Below are 10,171 nucleotides of genomic sequence, written 5' to 3'. Positions count from 1 at the left end.
TTCCACTGTTTCCCCATCTATTTCCCATGAAGTGGTGGGACTGGATTCCATGATCTTCATTTTCTGAATGTTGAGCTTTAAGCCAACTTTTTCACTCTCCACTTTCACTTTCATCAAGAGGCTTTTGAGTTCCTCTTCACTTTCTGCCATAAGGGTGGTGTCATCTGCATATCTGAGGTTATTGATATTTCTCCCGGCAATCTTGATTCCAGCTTGTGTTTCTTCTAGTCCAGCGTTTCTCATGATGTACTCTGCATATAAGTTAAATAACCAGGTGACAATATACAGCCTTGATGTACTCCTTTTCCTATTTGGAACCAGTCTGTTAGGGATGATCTTAGTTTATCTCGTGAGTTGCTTCTCTCTTCCACAGGGAAGACAATGTGTTAAATCAAGGTATTCGGTCATGTCGTCATCTTTGAGAGAATTGTGATTCTATCGTCATTTTAGGTGGCTTCAAGGGAGTTGAGTCTTCAGTTACCTGACCAGATTAATGCTTTGAAATGAAATCTTTTCAAGTCTTTGGCTCAAATTTCATGTGACTGATTTTTACAAGATCACTTCCAGTCTCAGCCACTTTATATTGATGTATGTTGATAACGTTAACACTTATATGGGTTTGTGGGCAACTTTCAGAACCCTTGTCCCTTTGGAGTTCTGAGATTCTATGCTTCAGGTTCATTGACTTCATAAATATTTATCGAACACTTTCTACCTGCCAGGTAGTGGTCTAGACGGTAGAGGATAAACTTGTTTAGGAAACAAACCAGAAAAGGTCCCTTCTCTTTTGAGAAGAAAGGAGCTTCCTTTCTTTAGGATATCAGACATTGAATGAGGCTAGTTCAGTAAGTTGGTATTTGTGAAAAGATCTATAACAAGCCCTTCTGGATATGTCTTGTTTTCCTTCTCTATTGCATATCTAGATCCTGCCCATCCTCCTTGGAAGCCTGGCTCAATTGGCAGCTTCTCCCTGATAGCCTTATCTGACCCTTTCAGCTGATATAGCCTTCTCTTCTCTGAAATCCTATGTTATTTTGCCTGCAACTTACATCACCTTAAATATTTTTCTGTTTGTTTTTAATAGTTTTAGTGCACAGTGTACAGTTCTCTGTTAGACTATAAGTTATTGTGGGTAGAATAAATATCCTGTTCATCTTGGCCTTGGGCATTCCGCATGCAGGCAGCAGGATGTTGTAGGAAAAAACACTGAACTTAGAGCCAGAAGACTTGATTTGAGTACTGGCTTCCCAACTAACTAACTTTGTGACTATAGGCAAGTCATTTAACTTCATTGAATTTGTTTCCTATCTTTAAGAATATATTAATTATCTTTCCATTCATAAGTAGTTGTTGAGAGGCTTATTAAACTGAGAGAACATATGTGACTGTTCCTTGTAAATTCTAAATTCTTACACAAATACTTAGTTGATGATATCATAGTAAATATTCAGTAAGTATTTGGATGAGTAAGTATTTGCTTTCAGTTAACACTGTTTCCTGGGTAGTTCTTTTGCTTATTGAGGTCTCTAGGCTTCTGCAAATATGCTAAACTATCTTCCGTCTTACTTTACTGTAAAATGATTCTGTTCCTCAGAATTGGCATCTTCTTTATCTCCAGGGCATTCTCCCCCCACCCCCCACCCAGGTTCTGTGTCATATTAAAACAACAAATAACATTTGGTCTGTTTCAGCAGGTGGTACATTATGGCTGACATGCGAAAATCTGGTAGAAAGATTGGAGAGAGTGGTGGGCCGCCTGGAGGCAGTCTCCCATGCCTCTGACACACACTGTGGGTATGGAGACAGTGCTGCAAAAGGAACGACTCCATATGTGCAAGCATTTGACTCACTGCTGGCCGGTCCTGTGGCAGAGTACCTCAAGATCAGTAAAGAGATTGGGGGAGATGTGCAGAAACATGTAAGGAGGTTTGGCCCTTTTTCCCATCTTTTACGGACTGGTGGCTTTCTTCAAATCATAGTCATGCTTGGTTTAAGAGCCCCTTGAGAGGCTCCTGGCTTCTTCTACCTGCATTGAGGAACTCAGTCTATGCACTGAAACAGTTTTTCACATTTTTTCCCAGGCCCTCTGCTTTTATCACATGCTCTGATGGGCTTCTTTTATATAGATAGCGTGCTCTGCTCATCTTGGTAGTGAGAATATGCTACCCCACCATGTTATATAACCAAGCCTGGGGTGGCGTATTCAAAGGACTCATCATCATGACTTAGCATTTATGAAACTGTGCTTGGTAGTTATGCTAAAACTATGCTAATGTGAGTTATTTTCACACTTAGCCCACAGTAAGAATACGAAGTAGGCACTGACAGGTGCTCTCCACCCACCTCCCTTCATGTGCTGCTACCCACGTTGTCACCACCGCCCCCCCCACCACCACTCTTTCTCTTCGGGACCCAGAACCTTACTGCTAGTCTTTGAGTGATCCTTTGTAAGCAGTAACCATGTTTAGGATCAGCCTGACCCTTCAGTAAAACTGTTTGCCTGATCTTTGAAAGATCTATTTGAAGCCTCTTAGATACCATCTGTTGGCAGTGGTGTTAGCTCTAGAGAGTGGGACTGGGACTTAGGAGTATGGGGCTTGCATTTTTACTTCATACAGTAGATAACATTTGAAAAAGTTTAAAACATATCAGTTCTACATTTAAAAAATACAAACCCAGAAAAATGACTTGACTTTGAATTTTTATATGTGGTAGTGCTTATAGCTTCATGCTTCTTAATATTCATTTGTCCATGGCCCTCAGTAAGAAATACATATTTGTAACCAAGATATGCATGTGTGCTAAGTCTCTTTAGTCGTGTCCGACTCTTTGCCACCCTAGGGACTGTAGCCTGCCAGGCTTCTCTGTCCATGGAATTCTCCAGGCAAGGATACTGCAGTGGGTCGCCCATGCCCTCCTCTAGGGATCTTTCCGACCCAGGGATCAAAACCGTGCCTCTTACATCTCCTTCGTTGGCAGGCAGGTTCTTTACCACTAGCACCACCTGGGAAGACCAGTTGAGATAGATGTTTCACAAAATAGTGTTTATGCTACTTGTATTGAACCTTAAAAAAAATTTCTAATTGCTGTATTGCACTCATTGTTCTACTATACTTCACTGAATGAAGTGCTCATTATGTGTCACAAAGTTGATTTAATTACCTGTGATAGGTCATGGTCCAACACCTGAAAACAGCTTTAACCTTATGGAGTAAATACCTTAAGAATTTGAGGCATAAGCTTAGGCTTTTGCTTTTACTCCTACCTCTGGTTTTTGAAAATAATTTTTTTTTGGTGATGAGAGGTAGGAGAGATTTTTCAGTGTACTTCATACCACACATGTGCAGTTGCAAACTTGACTTCTTTGAAAGCCCTAAGTATCTTCATTTCCAACTCTGGATATACAACCTGATTAGTTCCAACAGGAGCAATGGTATATGTAATTCTGCTATCAGTCCCTGAAATCTGGATTACTTAAAGAAATCAACATGAAGTGCCTGGGTTGCTGCCAGAGTACATGAACATGGAGGCTTCAGGTTATTCTTATCAGGACCTGTCCAGTTGTGAAGTATCACTGATAGCTGGTTCTTTTCCTGTCTTCTTGTTTCCAGGCGGAGATGGTCCACACAGGTCTGAAGTTAGAGCGAGCTCTCTTGGTTACAGCCTCTCAGTGCCAGCAGCCAGCAGGCGTAAGTTCACTGCTAGTTGGTTTTGTTATGGTTTGACGTGCAGGACAGGTTGAGGGCTTTCTGCTGAGCTATCACAACATGTTAAGATAGACCTACCAGGCACCAAGTCCCAGGAGAGTCTGATTTTAAGCCCCACTATGGGAATGTGCCATTTGACAGTCTTTTCTAGCCTCTTGGCTTAGCCCAAATTCATCATATTGTCTCCTAAGTTCATTAGGCCCTAGAAAGTGATTCTCTTACTCCACTGTGGATGTGCTTTTATTAGTAAGACTGCTGGGGAGATCGTAAAAGTATTGCTTCTCCCCTCACCCTAAGTGGTTGGACATCTCTCTTAAACTTTATTCCTACCTCAAAATTTTAAGCTGCCAAAGTATGAAAATAAATTTGAGAAAATTTAGATTTTTCTCAGAGCCACACATTTTAGTTTTGTTTTGTTTCTTCTTTTTTGCATTTGGCTCTCCTAGGTAGAGGGTAATAACATAAGTTTTCGTGCTAATGCTGTATTAAAACCTGTGAACCCTCAACATGCCTAAACAATGTAAAAGTAGCAGAAGTAATGTTAAATATGTTAGACTCTAATTTTTAATCTTAAAAGACAAAAGGTTAAAGCATTTTGTCTAAACCTTTTTTCCCAACCCCACACTTTTCACAATTCAGGCTGCTGAGACATTATTGTATTCCCCTTACTTTAGATCCAGGATTGGCAGACTGTAGTCTGCAGGCCAAATCGGCCCACCACCTGTTTTAAGTGAAGTTTTTTTGAACACAGCCATGTCCATTCTTTTAAGTGTTGTCTGTTGTTGCTCTATGCACTACAACAGCAGAGTTAAGAAATAGCAACAGAGCCCGTATGGCCTGCAAAGACTGAAATATTTACGGTCTGGCTCTTTACAGAAAGTTTACCAATTCCTGCTTTAGACTGTTCTCATACTGAGATCTGAGAATCGAGATGTTCAGGAAACCAGGCTTTGTGGGAAGGATGAAAACACAGAAACACAAGATTGGTCCATTATGCTAAGCTTCCTGCTCAAATGCCAAGTCCTCTAATTGCATTTGATTCAGCAGATCTCTTCTCAGCAGCTGCTATATGGCTAGCACTGTGTTGAGGGCTGTGGAGATTATAAAATAGGGCTAAAACAAAGCCCTTGTGTTTGAAGAATTAATGAGAAAGAAAAACATGTTCACATGGGTTCATTAATAAATGGTTGCATGGTAAGGTGCCAGAATTGGCTCTGCTGACGAGAGATGCTGTAGGAGGCCAGTGTGGCTGGGGTTGGAGGGCTGTTCCTCATGAAGCAGAGGATCACGTGGATAGATGGAAAGACAAGAGCCCATCGTGAGTCAGGGCCCAGAAATGAGCTGGTAGCTCCTGTTAGTGGGACAGAAAAGAGACAAATGACGGAAATGGTAGAATTTTGTGGTACAGCTGGGGTATGGGTCCTGATCATGAAGAACCACAAAATCCTGCCTGAGAAGTTGGAACTCTGAGGAGAGTGAGGTGTTGAGTAGTAGTGTAGCCATATGAATCTTTGGAGATAAATACAGAGTTTATGTGCATGCTTGTTGTAGTTCATGAAGAATTCTTGCCTTACAAGATCAGAGTTGAGCAACATAAAACATAGAAGGACTCTAACCTCTGTCTTTTCCTGCCTCTTTTTTTCTAGAACAAGCTTTCTGACTTGTTGGCACCCATCTCCGAGCAGATCCAAGAAGTGGTGACCTTCCGGGAGAAGAACCGAGGCAGCAAGTTGTTCAATCACCTGTCAGCTGTCAGCGAAAGTATCCAGGCCCTGGGTTGGGTGGCTATGGTGAGCTGTGCAGCTTCTATGGGAGGGGAGGGATAGAGATCAGGAGATGTGGCTGGAAAGGCCCTGCGTCACTGACAGCTTTTTCTTTTTCTAGGCTCCCAAGCCTGGTCCCTATGTGAAGGAAATGAATGATGCTGCCATGTTTTATACAAATCGAGTCCTCAAGGAGTACAAAGATGTGTAAGTCCAGCTTGTCCTCAAGGGGTCAAGAACAAACCCAGCTGGTTACTTGACTTGCTAGAGTAGGGCTTTGGGTTAAGTTAAGGCTGGCCATGGCTGCTGTGTTTATTCTCTTATCTCAGGGCTGCTTTTTGGAAAGTGTGATAGATGTTGACTCATAGAAGCTGCATTTGCAAGCAGAAAGTGTTTCTTCTTCCTCTTCTGCTTTTTATCTGGGGTTTGTAGGGGGCTTTTGAGTTTTCTCATCCTTGCCTTTACGGTTTAGGAGCTTTTGCTGGATATGAAAATGAACTAATGCCCTTTTTTTTTGGCCTGTGTGGATAAGATTTTGTTCCTTTTTGAAAACTTCTAACTGGCTCAATGGCAAAAGTTACAACAAGATTTACTATAAAGTGACCCTGACTATTCTTATAGTCAGGTAAAGTGAGAGGAAGGCTGCCTGACCATTGCAGGTGTTGCGTAAGGGGAGTTACTGTATGTCCAACCACATGTGTCCACCAGTGTGAACTTCTGCATCACTGGTTTTGAGCTGGAGTGACTACAGGCACCTGTTACTTGGCCACGTAACTCTCCAAACCCTTCTTTTCTTCCCTCCATTTGTCCTCAGTAATCAGCATATGTTGAGTGACTACTCTGAAGGAATGAGCCTTCATGTGGGTCTGAAATATCTCCCAGAACACCAGGCAGTTCCTTGATCCTTCCAGTAATCTGGAATTAAGCATCACAACATTCTGATTATATTCCACTATTATACTCCACAATTTACAGTTGAGGAAATTGGGTTTTAAGCTCAGTTCAGTTTAGTCGCTCAGTTATGTCCGACTCTTTGTGACCCCATGGTCTATAGCATGCCAGGCTTCCCTGTCCATCACCAACTCCCGGAGCTTACTCAAACTCATCTCCATTGGGTCGGTGATGCCATCCAACCATCTCATCCTCTGTCGTCCTCTTCTCCTCCTGCCTTCGATCTTTCCCAGTGAGTCAGTTCTTTGCATCAGGTGGACAGAGTATTGGAGCTTCAACATCAGACCTTCCATTGAATACTCAGGACTGATTTCCTTTAGGATGGACTGGGTTGATCTCCTTGCAGTCCAAGGGACTCTCAAGAGTCTTCTCCAACACCACAGTTCAAAGCATCAATTCTTTGGCGCTCAATAATCATAAAGTCTTCCAGCTAATAATACGTAAGAGAGGAGACTTGAACTACAGTGCAGTGCTACTTCTGTAATTTAATACTGATTCAGTTCAAACGCTCAGTTGTGTCCGACTCTGCGACCCCATGAATTGCAGCACGCCAGGCCTCCCTGTCCATCACCAGCTCCTGGAGTTCATTCAAACTCAGGTCCATCCAGTCAGTGATGCCGTCCAGCCATCTCATCCTCTGCTGTCCCCTTCTCCTCCTGCCCCCAATCCCTCCCAGCATCAGAGTCTTTTCCAATGAGTCAAATCTTCGCATGAGGTGGCCAAAGTACTGGAGTTGCAGCTTCAGCATCATTTCTTCCAAGGAACACCCAGGACTGATCTCCTTTAGAATGGACTGGTTGGATCTCCTTGCAGTCCAAGGGACTCTCAAGAGTCTTCTCCAGCACCACAGTTCAAAAGCATCAATTCTTCAGCACTCAGCTTTTCTTCACAGTCCAGCTCTCACATCCATACATGACTACTGGAAAAACCATAGCCTTGACTAGATGGACCTTTGTTGGCAAAGTAACATCTCTGCTTTTGAATATGCTATCTAGGTTGGTCATAACTTTCCTTCTAAGGAGTAAGCGTCTTTTAATTTCATGGCTGCAGTCACCATCTGTAGTGATTTTGGAGCCCAGAAAAATAAAGTCTGACACTGTTTCCACTGTTTCCTCATCTATTTGCCATGAACTGATGGGACCAGATGCCATGATCTTCGTTTTCTGAATGTTGAGCTTTAAGCCAACTTTTTCACTCTCCTCTTTCACTTTCATCAAGAGGCTTTTTAGTTCCTCTTCACTTTCTGCCATAAGGGTGGTGTCATCTGCATATCTGAGGTTATTGATATTTCTCCCAGCAATCTTGATTCCAGCTTGTGTTTCTTCTAGTCCAGCGTTTCTCATGATGTACTCTGCATAGAAGTTAAATGAGCAGGGTGACAGTATACAGTCTTGATTGACATACTCCTTTTCCTGTTTGGAACCAGTCTGTTCCATGCCCAGTTCTAACTGTTGCTTCCTGACTTGCATATAGGTTTCTCAAAAGCCAGGTCAGGTGGTCTGGTATTCCCATCTCTTTCAGAATTTTCCACAGTTTATTGTGATCCACATAGTCAAAGGCTTTGGCATAGTCAACAAAGCAGAAATAGATGTTTTTCTGGAACTCTCTTGCTTTGTGGATGATCCAGCGGATGTTGGCAATTTGATCTCTGGTTCCTCTGCCTTTTCTAAAACCAGCTTGAACATCTGGAAGTTCACTATTCACATGTTGCTGAAGCCTGGCTTGGAGAATTTTGAGCATTACTTTACTAGTGTGTGAGATGAGTGTAATTGTGTGGTAGTCGGAGCATTCTTTGGCGTTGCCTTTCTTTGGGATTGGAATGAAAACTGATTTTTTCCAGTCCTGTGGCCACTGCTGAGTTTTCCAAATTTGCTGACATATTGAGTGCAGCACTTTCACAGCATCATCTTTCCTCCTAAAGGGAAGTGTTTTATTTTTAATTTTTTGGAGGAAGGCATATTTTTGACCTAAGGCATTGTGTTACAAGGCAGTTGAGTTTCTTGGAGTCCTAAAGATCCATAGTGATGCTTGAGCGCCCTCCTGACCATGGCTTCAGGCACAGAATATTTGCTCTTTTCAGTTTTTTATATAAGATTATGCCTAAGGTCTTATTATGCTTTGAAAAAACAGTTTGTTACTTTAAAAAGTTTAAGGCATATTGCTATAAGAGGTAGAGATATAGAGTCCCTGTCAGTATGGACTTTGGTCTAATTAGGGTAAGAAAATAGGTTTAAAAAAGAAAAGAGAAGCTCAGTTATGATAGAAAAGCTGCCATTGAGCAGAGCCTAAGGAGCATCACAGGCAGGAAAATGTGAGCTCATAGATAGGAAGGATCTGGAATCATTGTTGTAATGTACCCTGATTGCCTGCAGTGAGTCGTTCTTTAATTCTCCCAGGGATAAAAAGCACGTGGACTGGGTCAAAGCTTACTTGAGTATATGGACAGAGCTGCAGGCTTACATTAAGGAGTTCCATACCACCGGACTGGCCTGGAGCAGAACAGTGAGTTCTTGTCCCCTACTGTCATTCCTCCAGGAAATAGGAGAGGAGGAAAAGGGGTAGAAGAGTAAAGAAAGCGAGGGTAAGGGAAAGAATACTCAGTTCTATTCAGTGTCGGTAAACATGGGTCAGGGACATGCTTGGGCTGGAGGGGAGATAGATGAATAAATAGCATCATCCCAACCCTCAGGAAGCTTAAAAACAGATACGAAACCCCAGTACCAATCACCAGGCCAAGTGGTATTATAAAGGTACACACTACAGAGTATGAGAAAGTGTGATTCTCACCTGGGAGAGACTGTACTTTAAGGAGTCATATTCTCATCTGAGACTTTTCAGGTATAGGATGGAAGTGGGCGAGATGGGTAACAGCAAAGCTTAAAGTAAATGCAGAATAAATGTCATCTGCCTTCAGTAAGAAGAGAGAGTCAAATTTTTAGGAGGAAGGGATGAAAAGGAAGTAGTTGAGACATTTAGACTTTGTAACAAGTGATAAGGGGACTTCCTTGGTGGTCCAGTGGCTAAGACTCTGCACTCCTAATGCAGGGGACCTGGGTTCAATCCCTGGTTAGGGAACTAGAGCCCAACGTGCCACAACAAGGACCTGGCACAGCCACATAAATACTTTTTTTTTTAATTGATGATAAGAAACTATAATAGGTATTTGAGCAAAATAGTGGTAATGATCAGATTTGTCTTTAAAAGAGTCTTAGTATATAGATTAGGGGCAAGGACTAATGTAAGTACTATGTGAGTACTATGTAAGTACTATTGAAGTACTCATGGTGCAAGAGGCTGATACAGACAAACTTAGGGAGATACAACCAAGATAATAGAATGAGTTAATGAGAAGATGATTGAACAGTTAAGCTTGGATGGTAATAACTTTCGCTAGAATAGAAATGGGGTGATTGTACAGGAAGGGGAGCAGGCAGGAGATGGTGAAATCAAACTTGGATTTTGTAAGTCTGAGGTATTGCTGATACACTAAGATTTTTAGAACTCTAGGTTTAGAGCTGGAAAAATGGAGCTGAGTTGGGTGTGGGTTGGGAGCATTAATCATTGCATCAAGGACTACAGTAAAAATCCCATGTATCTTGGACACATGTAAGGCCCTGTTGGGGCTGGTACCGAGGGGAAGAAAAGTTGACTGTGTTCCCTGCACTTACTGTTCCAGGGGCCTGTGGCAAAAGAACTGAGTGGCTTGCCATCTGGACCCTCTGCTGGATCTGGTCCTCCTCCTCCCCCCCC

General features: G+C 42.3%; 1 protein-coding gene across 1 annotated transcript in view; it reads left to right on the top strand.

The window, feature by feature from the left end:
- Nucleotides 1–10,171, top strand: part of CAP1 (CAP, adenylate cyclase-associated protein 1 (yeast)) — a 38,622-nt gene that overhangs the window by 23,949 nt on the left and 4,502 nt on the right. Inside the window, exons 3-8 of the mRNA XM_010862814.1 lie at nucleotides 1,695–1,918; nucleotides 3,612–3,689; nucleotides 5,354–5,497; nucleotides 5,592–5,677; nucleotides 8,818–8,923; nucleotides 10,098–10,171. Coding sequence (XP_010861116.1) covers nucleotides 1,695–1,918; nucleotides 3,612–3,689; nucleotides 5,354–5,497; nucleotides 5,592–5,677; nucleotides 8,818–8,923; nucleotides 10,098–10,171 — 712 coding nt within the window. The remainder of the gene's footprint in view (nucleotides 1–1,694; nucleotides 1,919–3,611; nucleotides 3,690–5,353; nucleotides 5,498–5,591; nucleotides 5,678–8,817; nucleotides 8,924–10,097) is intronic.

This window comes from Bison bison, unplaced genomic scaffold, assembly GCF_000754665.1.
Source record: "Bison bison bison isolate TAMUID 2011002044 unplaced genomic scaffold, Bison_UMD1.0 scf7180017864484, whole genome shotgun sequence".
In the NCBI taxonomy this organism is placed as follows: Eukaryota; Metazoa; Chordata; class Mammalia; order Artiodactyla; family Bovidae; genus Bison; species Bison bison.
Note: the sequence above shows the minus strand (reverse complement) of the source record. Positions and strands in the feature narration are given on the sequence as shown.